Source organism: Onychomys torridus, chromosome 12 (assembly GCF_903995425.1).
Source record: "Onychomys torridus chromosome 12, mOncTor1.1, whole genome shotgun sequence".
Lineage (NCBI taxonomy): Eukaryota > Metazoa > Chordata > Mammalia > Rodentia > Cricetidae > Onychomys > Onychomys torridus.
The window spans coordinates 35385008-35407856 of NC_050454.1; the positions used below are offsets into that span (position 1 = coordinate 35385008).

The 22849-nt window shown below is 39.1% G+C and overlaps 1 protein-coding gene across 1 annotated transcript in view; it reads left to right on the forward strand.

Moving 5' to 3' along the window:
* Positions 1-22849, forward strand: part of LOC118593909 (ABI family member 3 binding protein) — a 207927-nt gene that overhangs the window by 89797 nt on the left and 95281 nt on the right. Inside the window, exons 5-12 of the mRNA XM_036203506.1 lie at positions 3096-3277; positions 3782-3837; positions 13005-13053; positions 14007-14078; positions 14508-14600; positions 18746-18823; positions 20641-20715; positions 21421-21495. Of these exons, the coding sequence (XP_036059399.1) occupies positions 3096-3277; positions 3782-3837; positions 13005-13053; positions 14007-14078; positions 14508-14600; positions 18746-18823; positions 20641-20715; positions 21421-21495 (680 nt within the window). The remainder of the gene's footprint in view (positions 1-3095; positions 3278-3781; positions 3838-13004; positions 13054-14006; positions 14079-14507; positions 14601-18745; positions 18824-20640; positions 20716-21420; positions 21496-22849) is intronic.

A 22849-nucleotide genomic window follows, 5' to 3' on the forward strand; every position in this document is an offset into this window, starting at 1 on the left:
AGCTGCCCTGGGGCCTCTTCTGACTCTGCAAGGTTTTGCTTTACTAAGATTTTATCAACAGACTAGCTGGAATCAACAAGTAAGAGTCACAGGTCTTCTGTATTACAAGCAAGCTTTTATTGTATTTTGCCTCAACTTGTGACGATTTTAGGGAAATAGTTTATTTTGTTGAGTGACCCTTAGGAAAATTTGCAGAATAGAATTGTAGACCCAATAGCTTAAATTGGTCTTTGCAATACTGCATTGAGAGCACCTCCAATCTAATTTTAAAATGGAAAAACTAGACATCGATCCTGTTCATTGCACAATCTTTATATACTGCGTGTCAGATTATAAAGTATCCAGTCTCAAGAGACCCATCGTTAATTTTAAACTCAAGAAGAATTCAATTCACTACTTTCAGCATAACACCTACTCTTTTCTTTAAGACTTAGAAGCCTCCTACTTTATGCAATTATCAACTTAGATGTGTTGAGGAAGGCCAGTTAGACTGTGGTAGAGGAGAAGGCATGGTTGCTTGTATACATGAAAAATCTGGTATGAGAGAGGGTGTTGTAATTGAAATAGAAGAACTTGACAGGCTGTTGGTTTTTGTTTGTTTGTTTGTTTTTTGTTTTTGCTTTTTTTTTTTTTTAAAGGTGAAGTAGAGGATCTTGGAAAACCATGGAAAACCATGAAGCATTCTATCCCATGTTCTTTGTTGGAAGGCTATATAAAATCAAGCTGATTAGAAAGCCTTGGATCTGACCCTTGGCAGCTCAGCTAGCAATGGGATCCTGACTCATGCCTGGAGTTAAATCCTCAGGAATACATCTGTACTAGAAAGGCAGAGTGGGGGGTGGGGAGGGGCAGGGCATCTGCTCTGATTTTAGCTTCTCAGCATTTCTCTAAGGTCCTTTCAGAGCCAGGACATGGTGGAAAGGAGGAGGGCAATGAGAATTCCATGTAGCATTCTTGTCAAGCAATGCATTTCATTAATCACTGTTGAGATTTTGACTTATAAGACACAGAGGACTCTATGGTCTAACATTTGTTGCTGGTAGCCATGAGTGGTCTGGCTGGAACAGTCCCTTTCACTCATTGGGCTTTCTGTTATTTTAGAATGGGAGATCTGAGCCCAAGCGTAGCTTTTGCTGGTAAAAAGCAAGCTAAATGACTGGCTGCAAAGCGTTTTGAGGCTCTGTAACTAGTAACTCTCTATACAAAGGCTCTCCTGTAAGTTACTAAACTCCAAGGCCCCTGCTGACTTTATATACATGGCTGTTGTGCACAGATTCTCCCCTACATACACTTAGAAGTGCTGAATTTTGGCTTAATTCTCTGCCATCGCTATCTGAAAATTCTCAGATACTTTTAAACAAAGATTTTGCCTTTTTATTTTACAAAGTTCACACTTGATCATCAGTCCTAGCCCCCACTTCCTAAGATTAAAGGCAACTAACTATATTTGTATCTTCAAGAAAGTGTGCCTAGAAAAAGCAAAGAACATTCAAACTTAGTCATTAGGGAGTGTCTGGTAAATGTTTTTAGCCTGAGTGAGTGACCTTAAAATCCATAAATAAAACCAGTTAACCTGGAGGTTAGTTAATTTAGCTTTGATAGATGTGGAGTAAGGGGAATCATTCTAACTTTGAGAAAAATATATATAAAAGCCCTAAAGTTGTATATAGTTACTGTGTCTCCATCCTAAAGTTTTGTATAGTTACTGTGTCTCCATCATTATATGTATAGTTATTATGCTGCTCTCTTGGTTAAAAATATTTATTTAAAAATAAAAAGGAACCACTTACCTGTCAATACCACATCTGATACTATTTATTTCCTAGCCTGCTCACCAGACATCAAAGTTTTATTGTAAATACGACATTCTCCCACTACTTGTTGCCTCATTATAATGTTAAGAATGATAAAATGGAAACATGTCATGTTCATCGTTCTGGAAATGATGTGGAAGTATCCAGTTCATTTTGCAGTTTATCATTTTATCCAATGCAGCATTTGTGTATACCTGTGTTAATACCTGCTCTGTCCGTGTGTTCTCGTCAGTCTGCACAGTAGTGTGATACTTGCTTTCCAGGCCTGTAACCGGGCTTAGTGGGGCTGTGAAAACCGTAGCCAACAGAGCTTTCTTTGGACTGTCATTCTTCATTGCCTGAGGGAAAGACACTAACTGGCCATACTGGGAAAGCCAGGTGATGGTCCTGAAAGCCAGTGTTTACATTCATAAAACAGGATTAATAATGTCTGCCACTCAAGATATGCTGGGGACTCTCTCACTGTGACATCTAAGTTGTAGGATTATGCAGCCTGAAACAAACATGTAACTGTGATCTTAAATGTATGTTCTATATTCTTATTGTACCTTTATTAACATTACCATTTTAATATAACAATAATTATGTTTTCCCCCTAGAAAGCAGTCCTATATATGACATCAATCCTCAGGTATTGAGAAGTATTACTTTTGATACACTCTCCAGGCATGAGAAGGCTTGACTTCTTCAAATTATGAAATGACTATACTATTCATAACACCTAGCTTCTGTTCTCTATGCAACTGGAAAGGGATGACTATCTAGAATTTTCTCTTTCATTTCTGTAAGTAGCTAATGATTGTGCTGAGACTTCTGAAATTCTGCTGGCACCTGATTGTGTTGCTACATGGCAACCTGACTTGAAGTTTAAAATTTAGAATGAAAACACAATGTTCTCTTAAGCTTTTTAAAAAAATCAGAGCAGTCCAACATGTAATGGAGTCTTCTGGTTGAAGTTTCTTGTGTGTTAAAAAAAAACTTAAGGGAGCTGGCTAGTTGATTTTGCAAGTAAGAGTTCTTAACTGCCATTCATGAGGACCAGAGTACAGATCCAAGCACCTATGTATGAAGCCAGGCATCGTGCGGATGTCTGTAACCTTAGTCCTGAGAGATCCAACAATGCTTTCTGGGTTCATACACACATGCACCTGCATACACATGTGCACATCCAATCATAATTGAGGTGCATGTACACATAAGTAAAATGGATCTTAGAAACTTGGAATTACATTTTTGCATATCCCTATGTTTTTCAAACATCATATTTTCATTATTCAACAGATTTTATACAATTCGATATAGAGAAAAAGATAAAGAAAAGAAATGGATTTTTCAACTCTGTCCAGCTACTGAAACAATTGTGGAAAATCTCAAGCCCAACACGGTTTATGAATTTGGTGTGAAAGACAACATGGAAGGTGGAATTTGGAGCAAGGTTTTCAACCATAAGACTGTTGTTGGAAGTGAGTATCTACTTGATCCAATAAAGCTTTTTATTCTTTTCTAATTGTCTGTCACCTTGAAGTCACTTCACTAGCTGAATACTATGAAATTAATTCATTTCCAGTTATTTCCAGTATTTAACATGTTTACGTGATTAAGAAAATACAAAATGAATAGAATTTAAATATTGATACTTCAGAATTTTTATAAATAGATAATGAACAACTTGACGTTTCCAAGGATGTCATTGTAGTATTCTAAAATATATCTTTGACCTATGAACAGCAGCTGAGCTGGACAAATAAAATGCCAGTATGTGTAACTAATCACAAGGGGTAGTGGGCCTGTGGAAGTGGACACAGCCCACTACAGGGAGCCCTGGACTTCTCTTCCTTACCTTTGTACACACACATCATTGGGATCAATGTTTGAAATGACGTGACTTGGAATTGTCCCCATGATGAGCTAGACTCGATTAAGGAGCAAGAAGAATAAAAATAATGTCATTTCCTTCTTGTTTTCAGGTAAAAATAAAGTAAATGGGAAAATTCAAAGCACTTATGACCAGATCCATACAGTGGTAGGTGCCAATTTATTTTTAAGATTGTTCTTTAAAAATAATTATATCTGCATTGTATTTCTCCTTAGATGAGAGAGACAGCCATACTGTGAGGTACTGGGGTTATCTATTGGTCACTGGGTGAAATGCTTAATATTTAGGAATTAGCTGCTTTTTGTTTTGAAAATTATAATATGTATAGATAATTATATAAATATAACTATATAAATGTATATATTATATATATGCTTCCAAACCCTTTCTAGTTTGTTTGAAGCGCTACAATTCAGAGGTTCAATGCATTTATTCTAGTATTGAATATTTTAGAGTATTCAAGATTTTGTTCATTCCTTTGTTAGTTCTGTGTCTGATATGGGCAGAGCAGGTCAGAACAGGACACAGGGGTTGGGGATTTAGCTCAGTGGTAGAGTGCTTGCCTAGCAAGCACAAGGCCATGGGTTTGATCATCAGCTCAAAAACAAAACAAAACAAAACAAAAAACCAGAACAGGACACAGGATGTGAAGGAGAGTTTGAGCCTCTAAGTTAGATATGGCTCAGGTGGAAGGAAGTCTTGTGGACATGTGGCTGGTTTGGAGAGCAGGATGTGCATACCAGTCCAACCTGGAGTTTATGACATTATTTTCTATTGCATAATCTAAATTATATGATAATTGTTTTACTCAGTTTCCAGTTATAGGCATTTTAATTAATTCTAATTGATTTTTAAATCTGATATAATTAAATTCCTATTAAGAATTCAGATTTTTTTTTGAGACAGAGTTTCTTTGAGTAGTTTTGGTGCCTGTTCTAGATCTCTCTGTAGAGACCAGGCTGGCCTTAAACTCACAGAGATCCACCTGGCTCTGCCTTCTGAGTGCTGGGATTAAAGGTGTGCACCAACACCGCCAGGCTAGGTTTTTAAGGCCCTTTAGCATTAATGGACAAATTTCTTTCTAAGAAGGTTATCCTAGCTTATGATCTTTCAAGTAGGTAACTAGAGTTTATCCAGCTTCTCAATAGTGTGTATTACTATTTCTAACATTTGGGCTAATAGTTTAAAAGTCATATTAATTTTCATTTCTGTGAATGCTGATAAAGTAGTACTATCTTTGCTTTTGTTTTCCATTTAGTGGTCATTAGTTGTGGCTCTTGGTTAACTGGGAATTGTGTGAACTTTTGTCCTGACTATTTTAAGACTTCGTAGACTAAAGAATCCTTCGCAGTGTCATCTAGGAATAGTTTTCTTACATTTGCTATCAACTTAGTTGTTGGGAATTGTTCAAAGAATCACATCTTGAAATGTGCTTCACCCAAAGACTAGACTTTGATTCGATCTTCAGCTGTGTTATAGTTTTCAAAGCCTTTCCCTCTCTAGACAAAAGCTAAATACATATCTCCCTTTTTAATTTCAGTTTTTACAACAATGAAACTCTAAAATCTGTGGGTTTTGCTTCACTGTGGTGTACAGTAAGGCTCTGCAATTTTCTAAGCGGTCAGTTGGTCTAGCAGCGCTAGATACTTCTAAGGTCTCTTTGATTTTGTTTCTCTGGAGTTCAGTCAGTATTATAAAAGAAAAACCAACCTGCTCTGTTGCACAGGAGAAGCAGCAAGATACAGTTCCTGTTTCATCCTCTTGTAGAACATTCTTCATGCTTTGTTGTGAATGGTTTCCTAGGGAGCAAATCTTATCTCCTTCCCTCTTGACTGTCTTGCATAATCTTTATGTGACTTGCTGATGTCATGTCTCTCAGTCTCTCTTTTTCAACTTCATGTGTCAATCATTTTTATTCATTTTGGTCAGAATGCCTCATGTAGGATGCATCACTCAGTGAGATTGGAAAAGATGGTTGGTACTTCACCATTAGCAGAATTTAATATCTTTTTTCCTTTTCATAAAAAGCTGTGATAGGGCTGAAGTAGAGGTTCCTACATCTGTGATGCAGAGCCAAAGTTGTATCACTTCCATGTGTGAGGTGGAGCATCCCCAAATCCAGCCAGCTGTGATGAGCTGTACTTTAAAACTCTCGGTTATTTCCAAAGGAAAACCCAAGTTCATTGAAAAGATGCTTCAAAGCTCTTCTGTGACACTCTTTATGAGCATCCTTTGAATAGCAGAAAAGTGTCTCATAAAGTGAATTCTGTGCTCTCAGGAAGCCCTGGGACATGGGGAAGTTACAAAGGAGCCACATGGGATAGCCATTGGCTATATGATGTGGTCCCATTGAATCCATTAGGAAGCTGATTTGATATTTCAGATTGTATATATTTCGGTCCAAATCAAGTCTTTGTCCAACTACTCACCCATATCTTCTCTGAAACTGATCTTAAAAGGCATTATTTCAAGAGGGATGCAATGTTTTACTTTTAAGTTTTAAGTAAAAGACTTGAAGACTGCTTTCATTCAATATTCTCATGTCTAAACCTTTGAAACCACAAAATATCCTTATACCCTACTAAAAGAAGTATTTGATACAGGGAAAGTATTTTAACATTAAGCTATCCTTTTAAAAAGATAAATAATAATTAAGCTAAAAGTTTGTGCATTAAACCACTCCAGCTTAAGCCTCTGGTCACATTACATACTATAATTTATATATCAAGGCATACATTCGTCTGGCAGGCCCCACACAAATTATTCAGGGATATATGGTCTTTTCTGACTGGTTGGTTAGTATCTTTGCTTTACCAGTTGTTAAATACTTTCAATGATGTCACTCCTATTTTTACCTCTAAAATAATGAAGAATGAGCATAAAAATACTCTCATTTTTCATATATAACATAAATGCATCATTTGAAGTACATATAGGAAAGAAAATGTTTATCATAATATTTATGCTTTTCTTTTTTCAGAGTCTATTATATTTCTTTTTTCTTTCTCATATATTATATCCTAACCACAGTTTCCCTAACTTCTTTTCCTCCCAGCCCCTCCCCTGTATCCCCTCTCCCCCAGACCCACTCTTCTTTCCCTTCAGAAAATGCAGGTTTCTCAGGGATATGAACCAAACATGCATATCAAGTTATAATAAGACTAGGCACATCCCCTCATATTAAGCCTGAATGAAGCAACTCAGTAGGAGGAAAAGGGTCCCAAAGCAGGAAAAAGAGTCAAAGACAGTTGCTGTTCCCACTGTTAGTGGTTCCATAATGAAGTTACAAAACCATAACATATGCAGATGACCTAAGTCAGACCCATGTAGGCTCCCTGATTGTCAATTCAGTTTGTGAGCCCAGGTTAGTTGATTCTGTGGGCTGTGTTCCTTGATTATATTCTACCCCCTTTTTATCATATCCATTTTTAGTGTACTATTTTTATTTATTCCTTGAACACAATAGATTATACTCTTTTATGAAAATAAGTGTCTATTGCCTAAATGCTTGTTACTATGTTTTATTCAAAATCAAGTGGCTTAAGTTTAAACACATTTTTCTCTTTAAAGATTCTTAAATCTAATTTATTCAATAAATAACACGTTATTGAAGTATGTACTACATTTGAATATATTTTGAAATGTAAAGTTATTTGATGCAACTTTCCTGAGAATGTGTGTTCCTGTAAACTATGATGCTATTTCTACCCTTTCATTTTCCATTCAAAATCAACTCACTTTAAGAAAGTTACTCCCACAAAATGGAGGAGTCCTCATAGTCTCCTCTTAAAATTCCCACTTTTCAACATGGTTGCACTGGAGGTTTCTATCACATGTTCTTGAAGGGCATATTCAAGCCACAGCACCATGCCAGCCCACACTGTGTGATGAACTGAAGTCTTATCAGTACCACATACTCCACACCCCACAGCAGGTCTGATGGGGTCCATATCTGTTCCTCCAACACACATTCATGGGTTTTCACTAAAGTAGTATGAATGTGTAAAGTATAAGACTGATCAGATAAGTTAACAAAGAGAATGACCTTGTGGTCCCACTTACATCTTAAAATTTCATAGCATGAATATAAAAAGCACTCTTCATTGATCTGTTCTCTTAAGCAGAAGCTTAAATATGCATGTACACATTTACACACTACAACACACACAAACACACACAAACACACACATACAATCACCAGAGGTTTATGTCTTATTTCAGCTAACCAGAAACTTGAAGACTTTCAAAGAGGGAGCATATTAGAGTCAATTTTAGCCAGATGTGTTAGACTGAAACAGTATGTTTTGTAACTTTCATTAGAACATCCTAAAATGAATTAAAAGCAGAATTTAAAATGACTAAGTACTTCTCATGTGGTTTAGCTCTTGAGTCCTTGAAATTATATTTTGAAAACCCTTTGCTCCTCCCCAAGTGGATGACAGTTGCAGCATCCCAGGCCCTGAATATAAAATTAAATCCTCAGTGGGCACTCTGATATCATAAAAATGCCAAATGGACAAACCTGATAATAGCCTCCTTGATTAGCACCGATAGTAATTAAAGGTAACTTTCAATATAGTATCTATCAGGAGGGAGTTGGTATAGTGTAGAAGGTGAATTTAACATTCTTTGTGTGGCTGCTTCTGCTGTATTTGTTTCTACATAGTCAAAGACTTTCTCTGATCATGACAATAATACAACAGAATGACAGAAACCAGTTTATCTACCTTAGTGTCATTTACATGCTGAACAGCACCAGCTTCATACTCTGTGATTGCCCTGATATAGGTATAGCACAGTGGTTATAGCACCCTGTTCAAGGCTAGTACAACCAAAGATGTCTTTAAAGAGACAGGATTTTTTGAGATAAATGGGGTGATTTATCTCTTACAGAGCCGTGAGGGCTATATTTATCTCCTGAAGTGCTGTAAACATTCAGAAAACATTGACTAAATGAGGAGGGTAGAAATTGCAGAAAGACGTAGTGATGGATGTTGCCACAAGGTTGGGGATCAACAAGTTGAAGAGCGAAGATAGAGAGCAGAGAAACTGCCTACGAGCAGAGCTATTTGTAGACAGCAGTATTGCACCTGTATGTGTCTTATTTAGTTGTTTTGCATGGCTTTAAGAAGAGGCCACAGACTTGGGTAATTCATAATGGCCATAGATGTATGCTTTATATAATTCTAAGGGCTGGGAAGTCTAAGATAAGATCAAGGAGCTGGCACCTGATATAAAAGACTCTGTGACATATTATCCTGTGGCAGGAAGCAAAAGGAAAAGAGGGAGATGTTGGCAAACTTGGCTTTTTTACTGGTGCCTTAGTTGGGTTTCTATTGCTGTGGTTAACACCGTGCCTGAAAGCAATTTGAGAAGGAATGTGTTTATTTCGCTTCACAGATTACAATTCATCACCAAGAGAAGTCAGGCAGTAGCTCAAGGAGAAACCGAGAGGCAGAAGCTGAAGCAGAAGTTCCCCCATGGCTTGCTCAGCCTGCTTTCTTATACAACTCAATGCTACTTGCCCAGGGGTGGTATGGTACCCGTGGCTGGGGCCCACCCACATCAGTCATTAACCAAGAAAATGACCTCACAGTCTTGCCTACAAGCAATTGGATGGCAGCATTTTCTCAGTTGAGGTTCCTTGTCCCAGATAACTCTAGGTTGTGTCAAATGGACAAGAAACCAAAAAGAATAATCTGGAAGCCCATGGTATTGTTGGCTAACCCAACTCCCCAGCAACAGACATCTCTCATGATCTAGTTACCTATTTTAGTTTATGCCTGCTAATAGTGTTGTACTGAAGATTACATTTCTAATATGTGTACTTTGAGGGACATATTCAAACCATAGTACAACACCAGTCCACATAGCGTGGCAGCTTGAAAGCCTGTTGCTTCCTCACTTCCCAAACCCTAGTCCCATAGGTCTATACCCATGGTTCTAGCATATATTCATCAATGTCCATAGGAGCCAGTCTATGAGAACAAAGGGAGGGTAGTGGTATCTTTTTTTTTAAGCATTGAACATAAAACTCAAATGAAATTGGGCTATAACTGATTAAGTCTTGGTGTCTTAAGAATTATCATATTTTGTTTCCTGATGATTTAAAGTGACAGCTGTTTCCTTCCACTTTATAAGCAGACACAGAGGAAAGACTCACAGTGTGGAATTCTTGGTGGGACCTTTAGTCTTTGGTGGATATACTGAATAGCTACACTTTCTTAATATTCTTTCAAAAGAAACCTATCTGCTGAGATGTAGATATCTGTTCACTGGTCTAGTCTTTGTCTTTGGACTACAGATTAGGAAAGAGAGCAATTACAGGTCTAGAAAGAAATGCATTCTGCAGCTAAATCATTTCCTTATTTTTGGCAGCACATCCTGTACCTATATTCTTGTCATCAGCTTAATAAAACATCGGCCAGTTCTCAAGCAAGAACTCAGAGCATAAACTTTTTTCCATTCATGTGATGAGTGGAATAGTTTCCATTTGTCCAAAAAAAAAAAGGTTGTGTGAGACAAATCACTGTAGCATAAGAACTATAAATTGGTGTGATTCCGTTCAGAGGCGATCAACACAGCCGTGTGTAGACATTTCTGCTATAGTGTGTTAACAGCCTTTGAGAAACCTCACATTCAGCAAGGTACTAGGATAGGCCTCCTAGTTCAAATGAGCAGGATGTTCAGATGCCTTTGTAACTGTAGCCATGGACCTGGCCTATTAGCACTAGAAAGATAATCAGGCTTCCTACACAGGAGGCTCTCCTGTAACTGAAGCCTGCTCCGCTACACATGTAGAATTCTCAGAAGTCTTGATCTCATGAATGTAGAGAATTCAGTGGTGGCTAAGGATGGAAGAAGAACACTACTGAGGAAGGGGGATATTAAAGTTTCAATTAGATAGGAGGAAGAGGTTTTTTGAGAATGATCATACACTGGAAAGCAACAATCAAATTTACTGAAATACATTTAAAATGTCTCACTGCAAGAATGATGGGTCACATGGTATAACTTCATCAAGACATCACATTGTATCTCATAAGCATTACACACTTATAAACAAGTGAAAAACTATAAATTGCAAGAAAACCAAATGTGAACTCTTCCGATGTAAAAACAGCATTCTTACACGTGGTAGGTGGAGACTATGCTGGGACTGCTTTCACAGCCCAAGCAGAGCTGTGTTGGGGCTGCTCTTAAGGTGGGTGTCAGAGGCAGTATAGAGTGGCAGGAATCAGTCTGTCCTCAGTGGGAACTGTGTTCACATGCCACAGTGGTGAAGCCAGAAGGGATCTTTCTGCCAGTGTGAGCTCATAACTGACAATATTGTTTTCGCCATCAATGTTTGTTTCTCTTATGCTCCTATTCATATGGTTGCCCTGCTCTTGCCTTGGAAAAATCATGGTAAAGTTATTTTTCAATCATTGCCCTGTCCACCGGTGGTAAATGACCTAAATTGCAGTCTGGAAGCATGTATGACATGAAAGTAACATGAAAACAGTTTTCACTTGTTAAGGAATTTGGAAATTAACATGCACAAAAATTAATGAGTTTGTAATAATTACTGCTCAAATTATGATGCGTTTCCTTCCAGTCTGTTCTATGTATGCATGTATGCATGTATGTATGTATTATGTGTGTATGTGTGTGTATAGATGTGTGTGTTATAAAATTTTATTATAGTGTGAGTAAGTCTGTATTTGTAGTCTTCCTATTTTTTCAGGTTGTTGCATAGAAGTAAACCATTTGAACTACAGCTTATTGAGTAGAACATGAGCTTTGGGTAATGAAGTTGTTTTCAATTGTACTAATACATGTGATCACACATGACTATCTGTACCTGATTGAGTAGTTAGGCTGGCATGGTAAGAGAAATGATTAGAGATTATCCTTTAAAAAAAATATCTGGTGATGATAGCAAATTATTTTTACACTTTTAAAACATAATACAGGAAGATAAATAGCCAAGAGTAAGGTTGATGTTAGGACCCCTCTTTACCATGCCTTATTAGACCATCCTGAAAAATGATAACGTGTTACCACACATTTTATTAACCATGAATGCCTATTTTGTTAAAGTCTCACATTCAGTCACATTCAAAATGGGCAGATCTGCACATGTTGTGTCTACTCTGTGTATTTGAGTTAAACCATGTGCCAGAAATTCGACATTCTTACTCTTTCAACAACTGAACTCTAATCCCCTATTTGAACTTCTTGCCACTCTCCCCTCCCCTCTCCTCCCCTCCCTCCCCTCCCTCCCCTCCCCTCTCCTCCCCTCTCCTCCCCTCTCCTCCCCTCCCCCCCCCCCCCTCCCCTCCCCTCTCCCTCCCCTCCCCTCTCCCTCCCCTCCCCTCCCCTCCCCTCTCCTCCCCTCCCCTCTCCTCCCCTCCCCTCCCCTCCCCTCCTCCTCCCCTCCCCTCCCCTCCCCTCTCCTCCCCTCCCCTCCCCTCTCCTCTCCTCCCCTCCCCTCCCCTCTACTCTCCTCCCCTCCCCTCTCCTCCCCTCTCCTCTCCTCCCCTCCCCTCTCCTCTCCTCCCCTCTCTCCTCCCCTCTCCTCTTCTCCTCCTCTTCTCCTCCTCTCCTCACTCCTTTCCTCCCCTCTCCTCCCCTCTTCTCACCTCTCTCCTCACCCCTTTCCTCCCCTCTCTCCTCTGCCCCACCTTTGGCCATGGCACTGTGTATGGCAACGACTCCACTTTAAAGTCTAAGCCCATCCCTAGGCACTGTATGATGTCAAAACCTCCCAAAGGACTTCAAAGACAGTTTGGGTGAGGGAAAGACATTCAGTCCATACCAGCTTCAATTTTAAGAGGTATCTAGTTCTGAGTACCTATTCTTCCCTCTTGGGTAATAAAGGGTGATGCTGAGATTTCCTGGGGATTGTAGTATCTGGAATAACAATAGCACCAGTAGGTCACGCTCAAATAGTCAAACTTGATTGGTTTTAAAAGATCATATGTAGTTCAGCATCTTTTTGAGAGAAAGTATGAAGACAGTGTTTGGCTGGGCCACATGTCAAACAAAATGAAAATGAACTCTCTCTATATATGGAGGATTGAGTTTCTTTCCACTGCAATTTCTAAGTAAATGATAGTTCTGAAGACTTGCTTCTGTGAGGTTTCGGCTCCTTATGGGGTAAACAAATGAGTTCAGTACAATGGAGATGTATGTGCTAAATATCCATCTAGCGACTGCTAAATCCCTGACATGGATGACTTCATTGAAGACAAGGGCTCCTCTTAGGATTCTGATTATTTTTAATTAACACTGATATAAAAACTGACCTCTCTTTCTCTCTCCCTTTCCAGCCAGCATATGTCCCAAGGAAGCTCATCCCAATAACAATCATCAAGCAAGGTAATTAGTCTGCTGTATTTGGGAACTATTGTAGTCAAATGTTCAACTAATATAGTTGAACATACAGTATATGTGTTCTCAATTTTTCTGACAATGGTGTTTCTAAAACATTTGAAGAAACCAGTGTAACTTAGTAAACTTGTGGCTATTACATAATTTTGGCTGTGATACCTTGGACAAATCTTACCAGTTGGGCAACAAAGCATTTGTACCATGTGTCACATTAAAAATAATCAGTTAAACATGTGGAACTTTACTTTGGAGCTTTACTTAGGATTAAGTTAGCATACATGAGGAAAACAATTAGACCATTTAGGGTATTGAGAATGAAAACTATGATTTAGCGGTCACTTAGGGGAAGTAAAGATGTCTATGTTTTAAGAATTACAATGCTGTATTTCATTTCAGTGTCCAGTTGTTTTTGTTTTGGCTTCTAGTTTTCAAATTATTAAAATGAATCCATTATTTCCAGAAAAATCTCTCAGTAGAAGAATTAAAGCCTTAAAATAGTTCTCCATTTTAAGAAAATACAGTGTGCTAAGTATATGCTAAAGGCATGGCCACTAACAGCTGGAAACACCAAAAGATTCTTTGATTTGAAGATATATGTTTTTTAGTCTATTTTTTTTAAACAGGGTTTCTCTGTGTATCCCTGCCTGTCCTAGAACTGGCTCTGTAGACCAGGCTAGCCTCAAACTCATAGAGGTCCTCCTGCCTCAGTCTCCTGAGTGTTAGGATTTAAAGATATGTGTTGTTACCCCAAAGCATGGATGGGAAGGTAAGACATACATCAAATTCTTCTGTTGACTCTGTAGCCAATCCACTGTGTTGCTTCTGTTAACTGATAAATATAGATTAAGACTGTTACAAGGAAAGGTAGCATTACACCATTCTCTTCTTATTGTTCCCTGTGTTCATCCTCATCACACTATTGTCTTTTCATATCTCACTAGTGATTCAGAATGTTACCCACAGGGCTTCAACCAAAGCCCCAGACAAGACTCCTTTTGGAGGAACAATTCTAGGTAAGTCAGTCATGCAATGTATATCTAGACAAGGCAATCATCTTTTGATAAGAGGGTTCTTATGGGGATGTGTGCTGTGAGCAAGTGCTAAATTAGTGTGAGTCCATTTCATTTCCATTTAATTTCTTGGCTTGTGCCCAGTCTAAGCTCCAACAAAGATACACTGCCTTTATCTTGGCTATTGCCCATGCAGAAGCTTTGAGCCTATGAATGTAAACTCAGAGAATTTCTGGTGGTAAGTTCTAGATATGGAAAATACCCATTTTAAAAGGTGCACTCATATTTCCCCCCATATTTTCTATGTGGAGTTAAGGTTAATCAAAGGAAGGGAAGGGTCAACCTTTGAACTCTACTTTATAATTCTCCATTCTCCAATTTTGTCTGATACGTTTTCTTCCTTTTCTTACATTTATATCTACTTCCTTGCAGTTCATCTTATTATTCCGGGACTTAATGATTCCATGGTAAAACTTCCCACATCCATAATGCTTGAGATTTCGGATGCTCTCAAGGCACAATTAGGTAAGCAGGGGCTCTTCAATGAACAGTAGCACTGGATGATACAGCACTGAGATTAAGGAATTTTGCAGATGAGACATTTGAGGACAAAATAATGAGTATGCAGCAGGAGGCTGGAGTGTCAGAGATATTACTACCAATCACTCTGTATGGAAAGCTATTTTGTACATATGCATGCAATATATGAAAGAAAAATATGTGTTAGTATCTGAAATGTACTCATTTGAACAGGTATAAATTTCAAGTAGAGAACTTTTCCTAAGTTATGCTCATTGAACTTAGTTATTAGGGGCCATTAGGAATTTTCAATGTGAGCTGATATAAAGGGGTGTGAGAATGAGTATGTGCTTGAGGCTGGTATTGATGCCTTCTCCCAGAAAGAATTGGGAAACGTTTGTATAATTAAGAAAACATCAACAAAATCTCCTTCAAAGGGACCCAGAGAACAGTTCTGGTTGCTATCAAATTGGGCTCAAGGTCGTCTCTCTGACGGCAGATCTGAATCTTAGATGATGGCCATTCTGACTGAAGTGAGACAGAATCTTAGAGTAGTTTTGATTGTGCATCCCTGGTGACTAATGTTGAATATTTTCCCACTTCTATGTATATGTACACAGTGTGCATGTGTTTATGTATACATGTTTGCATGTGTAGGTGCATGTGTACATATATGTGCATGTGTGGAGGCCTGAGGTTGATAATGGAAATCATCCTGGATTACTCTTCCAGTGTGTTCACTGAGACAGGGTTTTTTAATCAAATATAAGCTTATTGTTATGGTTAGTCCTGTGTGCCAACTTGTTCTGGGGATCCTGTGTTTCTGCCTTCTGAGGCTAGAGTAATAGATGGGCCACCATGCATGCCCACATGGAATTTAGTGGGTTCCAGGGATCTGAAGTCTCTGACAAGACTTTTAAGCACTGAGCCATCTCCTCAGATGCTTTTGAACACCTTTGAAACTGGTTAGGAAACAGGTTACCAAGAACATCTGCATTTCTTTTTTTGAGAACTCCATTTTTACTTGGATTGCTTTTTTGATGTTTAGTTTTGTTGTGGTGGTGGCTTTCAAGTTCCTTATGTATTCTAGATACCAATTCTCTATCAGATGTATAACTTGAAAATATTTTCTCATATTCTGTGAGTTGCCTCTTCATAGGTTTATGGTTTTGTTTGCTGTCCAAAAGTGTTTGGGTTTTCTGAGACCCCACTTGCTGGCTTTATTTACTGTGGATCCTTATTAAAACCATCCTTGTCTATGCCTCGATGCTGAAATGTACTCCCTTCTTTATCTTCTAGTAATTTCAGAATATCAGGTCTCATTTTGTTTTTACTTGACGATGATTATACATACTTAGGAGTTGTAGTTCAATACAGACATGCAAAGTGTAATGACGAGTTCAGGATAATTAGCACACTTATCACTTTAGACATAGGCAATGTCTTTGTATTGAGAGTATTAGGACTCCTATTGGCTATTTTGAAATGTCACATTAATTGCTGTCCATCAGAATCATCTTATTGTGCTATAGAGTGTTAACAAGTTATGGGAGTTCTTTATATATTTTAGACATTGAGTCTGTATGTGAATCATGGCTTCCAGATATTTTCTTCCAATCTGTAGGCTAGTTTTTATTTTGTTGATGGATTATTTTGCTGTGCAGAAACCTTTTTTTCCCCCAAAAAAATTGCGTGGGCATAAACACTTTTTCTATTACCAAGGGAGAAATAAACATCCCAAAGCTAATTATCACTGCTGCAATTCAAAAACTCATAGTTTTTGAGGGAGTAAATCCTAAAAATAATAACCCCCTTCCAACAGAGCCCATCATGGGCCATCAGGAGATGCAATAGCTTTTGTTCTAAGAACACATGGTGTGAATAAATGAACAAGAAAGCTAGTATACACACTCATCTCCAAGGGACTTACAAAGGGTTTGCCAAAGCTAAGACACACCCTGCCAAAAGTTGAGAATCAGCAGTGTTGGAAAACAGTATGAAAGAAAAAAAAAATGGAGGAAGAAGAACTTACCGAGGTTTAGGCCATAGCTGGATGGTGTTTTACTCTGTCAAGATAGCAGGTGTGTGAGTGTATATAAGTGTTCATGAGTTGCAAAGTGATGCCACAAAATCTAATTTAAATATATTCCCCATCTTCTAACTACTCTGACATTTGATGTGTTCTATTTAGAAATGTTACATACCTTTATAAGAAATTAATGTTGTATGAAGAATACACATACATCTTAAGAAGATGGCTTGCCAGGTTTTCCCATATATAATTGAATTTTAGGTTAATGCGATTGCCAATTAAAGGCAGCTATTGACTCTTAGAACCTGGAGCAATCCAGTTTGTTGTCCCTGACTGAGAGCCTAAGATCTTGAAGGAGGGGGAAGTGCATGGGAGATACACACACACACACACACACACACACACACACACACACACACAGGGGTGGGGACCACAGGGTGGAGACAGACAGACAGAAAGAAACACAGACAGATGGAGACAAAGTTCTGAAGTGAGAGGGGTTTCCTAGCCAGGCTGAGATCACCCAAACCTAGACCATAGGATATTATTAAGCGAAAGGGAAAGATTAGCAAAACTACTCTAATGGAGTTGGGAACACTATGATGGGGACCCTGCAACTGACATTTGAAGAGCTCATCTTCCTGTGGTGTACACTGAAAATAACAGGTCCATGGCTCAGGAGAAACTTGTAAGCTCAATGATTCTTCACTTGCTAGCAAGCACAGTGGTTCTAAGTGAAAGCTGTAGCCCTGAAAGATGTCCAGAAAGAAAATCATGGTCAATTTTAGAAATCTTGAAAAGACTTTCATAAAATACTAGGTGTGTCTGGCTGGTCATTACAGAAAGAGTTCTTACTGTTTATGGCCTTGTAACTAGATCTGAGCAGTGTTGTTGACTGTCTCTGTCATAAGCATGCTGGGCAGCCACAGACGCCAGCTTGACAGTGGTGGTCAGCACTCTGCACCTTGTCCACAACAATGTATACACCCAAAGTTGATATCTTCCTGCTTTCTAATTGCTTTTAAGTCTGTAAGAGGTAAATATAGTTTGTGTCCACACTAAATGAAAAAAAGAATATGGCCTCTACAAGAGTCATGCCAGCTATAGCTGGTTACAAAATTTACATTCTCAACAAGATCTGAGAACACAGACTGGCTCAGTGTTCAGCTGGGGATAAGTATGTACCAGGGAATTTCGGGAAAGAGCTGAGATATTTCCAGTTTAAAATCGAGAGACTGTCTTTTCCAGAGGTTGGGCAATTCTGATTGAGAAATGTTCTTTATGAAAAACACCTAAGTTTTAGAAGAAAGGTTTCCCAAAAGTTGTGTAAAGAGGAAAAATGTCAATTTTTACACCAGATTCCCAGAGACCAAAAGAGAAGATATGTGCTAACATGTGTCTCTAATAAAATCCATTGATTGTCAGTTTGTTCTGCTACAAACTTATCCAAAAGCTTACTTTCCTGTGTCTTTTATTTGTGTGTTTCAAAATTTTCAGTGTCATGACCTGCTACGTTTTTTTTAAAAAAACAAAACAAAACAAAAACATCTGTAATAATGGAAATCCCTATTGAATTTTATAAAATTAGCTTGAATAAAAATCAAGGAACATTTTCAGTCCAAATATGCCTTACAGAGACTTTAAATCAAATGATGAGATTTATTCAAGTATTCTGTTGTGATTTTTTCATTCCCGTACCAACTAAGATCTTAAAGAACTTCCATGATTAATAGGGAAGAATTTCAAAGTCTGTCTCTATTCATACCAGCCTTCAGGAGGAATGTACAGAAAAGTTGCCTGGCGGGCAGGAAGAGATATGTGTAGATATTTTGTTGTTGTTGAGAGACTGGAGAGTTAGCTCAGTGGTTAAGAGTCCTTGTTGCTACTCACAGAAGACCATGGTTTGGTTCCCAGCACCCAGCTCACAACCATATCCAGTCTTTTTTCAGACCTCAGTGGGCACCAGACACACATGGTACACATTTATACAGGCAGGCAAATACTCAAACATATAAAATAACAAAATAAATCTTAAAAAAAAATTGTGGTTGACTATGTTTGAAATAAGTAATTTTGGACACTGTACTACAAAGAAATAAAGTTTTTATTTTATTTTTAGCCAAGAATGACACATTGGCATTACCAGCAGAATCTAAAACACCAGAGGTTGGAGAGGTTGCATCCCAGCCAGTAACAGGTAATGAGATTCCTAGGATGCTGCTGAGAAAGAAAGTAGCATTGTTTGAAATAGTGAATGAGCTACAAACCTATTTTTTTTAAAGCAAATAACAAGAAATTCATTTTGGTCATAAGCATAAAACAATAGGAGATTCTAGGGCTTTATACTTGGTAAAAGAACAGATGAAAATCAAGTGACTGGATGATGGACATGATATGCAGCATGGAAGGAAGATGTGTGTTTTGACTATGAATGGAGGTGCCATTAACACTGAGGCCATTTACAGTAAAGGTAATGGCATGTTTCACAGACTTTCCTTTTGGATGAACAGTGCAGACCATTTTTCATTGCCCAGTTGCCTTCACAGTGATTGGCATAGCAAAATGTCTTATATTCCTCATAAATCTATAACTTGATGGTAATGAAAATGCTTTGAAATGTTCCTGCAGATTAATACCCATAAGATGGAGACTATGTAGTAATTTGGTTCAAAAATATCCCTAAAGAAACACGTGGCAATCAGTGTCTCCATAGTGTATTATTGTTACTACCAAACACACAATATCTGTTCTCCAAATAAATCTACCCAGCCTAATTCTCTGGGGAGACATCAGTCTTGGAAGTACTGAATTTTTACCAGTATGATACCACCTTATCCGGGCCTGGATGAAACAGACAAGGAGCAAGTATTCCCTGCAGCTCACCATTAGTTAAAACACTCCCATCAAAAGTGAACTTTTTACTTCATAAAATTTCTATAACTTGAGGTGTTTGTGGTGTTCCATTTGTACTGAATTTGGGGACTCGTGTTTGGTCACGAGGGGATAGGGTTGGTGTAGTAACCAAACAACTTGAAGAAGCAGACTGAACTAGACCATATTGACAGAGTGAGTCATGCCTTAATGAGGAATAGGCCTTTAGAAGATAGACAGATACCATTTGAGCTACTAGCAGCATCCAGTTGGGTGAAATTCCACAATGATATATATATATATATATATATATTTGTAACTTTGATGTGATCAGTTAATACAGAGAAAAATGCAAGCATGTCCAGTGGCCAAATGAGTCCACTTCTGTGTCAAACATTCTACCCGGCTTTCCAAGTGACACTGTCTTCTCTGGGCACAATTTCTGGTGCAAGTCTACAGATAGCCCAACTTTCTGCCAAGATCGCCTCAGAATTTTCCACTTCAGAAATGCTTGGGCCATCCCCACCACATATTATTCAGTATTGTTAGTATGTGTTGTGGCTGCAGAATTCCAGGGTTTTGTAGAATTCTTAAAATCTCAGTGATCATAGTTTATATTTCTCCAAATCTTCTACCCAAAGTCTTCACTGCCTTTAATGGAGCAGCTGAATGACACAACCCACCCTGGGGCTGAACATTTGAATACCCATCACAGTTTCAGTCTGGATCCAAGCTCTGCTGGTAATTTGTGGTGTTTAGAGGAAATCTAGTAATAGGATAGTTGTTTGACCCTGCCCACCCCTTTTTTTCAGCTTGCTCATGAACTCACTTATATCACTGTTAGCCTGCTTCCTATAGGCACCACACTAAGCTGTGGAGATAACGCAAAGGGAAGACCAGCCATTCGGATTGTGGTGAAAAATGATTTCATAGAGAGGAGTTGGGTATGCTTCTGTGGGACACTTAGGAAGTAACTCAAAGTGGAAAAGGATCAGGGAGGAGAGGCACCTGGGGCAAGTAGGTAGCTTCACCCTAGGAACTCGAAGAATAGAGGCTGCCAACAGAAGGTAAATCATACCTGTGCTGCTTCTGTATTTTATTATCTCCCAGCTCGTAAAGTTGTTTGTATGTTTTACTTTGCAGTGACTCCGGAAACAGTTTCAAGAAGCATTAAACCCACAGCGTCTAGCGTGTTAGACACCTCAGAGACAGCACTGGGTAATACTGAAAACTGTTTCCCCCCCTTAAAATAACAGAACCGCGATAGTGACAACTCCCAGCATTCACTGGTTGAAGACCCACTTTATCCTGCCATGCGCCTCCCTGCTCCTCCTCCGTTCTTTTCTTTTTCTGGGAATTCACCTTCCTGTTTCTGGGACAAGTTCTCCTGAAGAGTCAGCACCATGCCTTGATACTGGTGACCAACCAGACAGGCAGCTGTGGGTGACACACTAACTGCATGTCCCCTTTGTCCCCTCTTGTGGCTTGGGTGTCAGAGCTGCTGAAATCTTGACTCTCTCTGGGATTTCTGTTCAGGTCAGCTATCGGAAGTCTTGTGCCAACTAAATTCGGGAAGAGTTGCCAAGAGACATGCTGTTTAATGAGAATTTCAGTTGCTCATGTTAACTGCTGTTTCTAACGACTATTTCACCCAGAAGAATGTATCGTGCTTTTCTTGTTTGTTCTCTTTCCTTGAAGAAAAGGAACAGCATGTGTCTTGTGCATGTGTGATGATGACCTAAAAGCAACTTCCATTTTAACAGCTATGTTACTTTTCCTGGGAGAGCCAGCTCTCTCCCAGGCTGGATGCTGGAAAAGGCATGGATTGCTCATCACTGCACGTGAGCCTGTTATGAAGCATTCTGCACCTGGAGAGGTTATGCCAAACCATTCTGTTGCTAACTGTGTTCTTCTTTATTGTAGCCCTCAATGAGAAGACCCCAGAAACAGCTCATTCTGTTCTAATGCCTGAGTTTGAATTGCCTTTGAGCACTCTAGGTAAAAGTCACTGAACACTGAAGCATTAATGAATGCTACTTTGGGAGTGTTATGCATGGCTAACAGAAATCCTTGGTGGCGACCTTATTCAAATCAATCTCCTTACAAGAAACAAGTGACAGATAATGAAGAAAAATGAACTCTAAACACGCAAATTCTTAAATGTGATTTTTAAACAACCATCATCATTTAAGGCCCTAATGAGGCCTTCCCTGTGACAATGCCACTGGTAGTTTTTTGGGTAGTGGTCATGTTTTCTTTTTTTAATTATTATATTTGTATTTTAATTTTACACATCAGCCATGGGTTCCCCTTTCCTCCCCCCTCCCGCACCCACCCCCACCTTTCCCCCAACCCCTCCACTCCATTCCCATGTCCTCCAGGGCCAAGACTCCCCTGGAGATTCATTTAAACCTGGTGGATTCAGTACAGGCAGGTCCAGTCCCCTCCTTCTAGGCTGAGCAAAGTATCCCTGTGTAAGCCCAAGGTTCCAAACAACCAGCTCATGCACTAAGGACAGGTCCGGGTCCTACAGCCTGGGTGCCTCCCAAACAGATCAAGCTATTCAATTGTCTCACTTATCCAGAGGGCCTGATCCAGCTGGAGGCTCCACAGCTTTTGGTTCATAATTCATGTGCTTCCATTTGTTTGGCTATTTGTCCCTGTGCTTTTTCCAATCTTGGTCTCAACAATTCACACTCTTACAGTCCCTCCTCTTTCTCGACAATTGGACTCCTGGAGCTCCACCTGGGGCCTGGCTGAGGATCTCTGCATCCACTTCCATCAGTTATTGGACGAGAGTTCCAGCACGACAGTTAGGGTGTTTAGTCTTCTGATCACCAGACTAGGTCAGATCAGGCTTTCTCTCGACCATTGCCAGCAGTCTACAGAGGATGTATCATTGTGGATTTCTGGGGACCTCTACAGCACTCTGCCTATTCCTGTTTTCATGTGGTCTTCATTTATCATGGTCTGTTATTCCTTGTTCTCCCTTTCTGTTCTTGATCCAGCTGGGATCTCCTGCTCCCCTAAGCTTTCTTTCCCTCAAACCTTGCCCTTCATTACTCCCACTGTCATCCAAGTTGTTCATGTAGATCTCATCCATTTCTCTGTCATTGGGTGATCCCTGTGTCTTTCCTAGGGTCCCGTTTTCTAGGTAGCCTCCCTGGAGTTGTGTAGCAGTCTAGTCATCTTTGTTTTACATCTAGTATCCTCCTATGAGTGAGTACATACCATGTTTGTCCTTCTGAGTCTGGGTTACCTCACTCAGGATGATTTTTTCTAGATCCATCCATTTGCCTGCAAACCTTATGATGTCATTGTTTTTCTCTGCTGAGTAGTACTCCAATGTGTA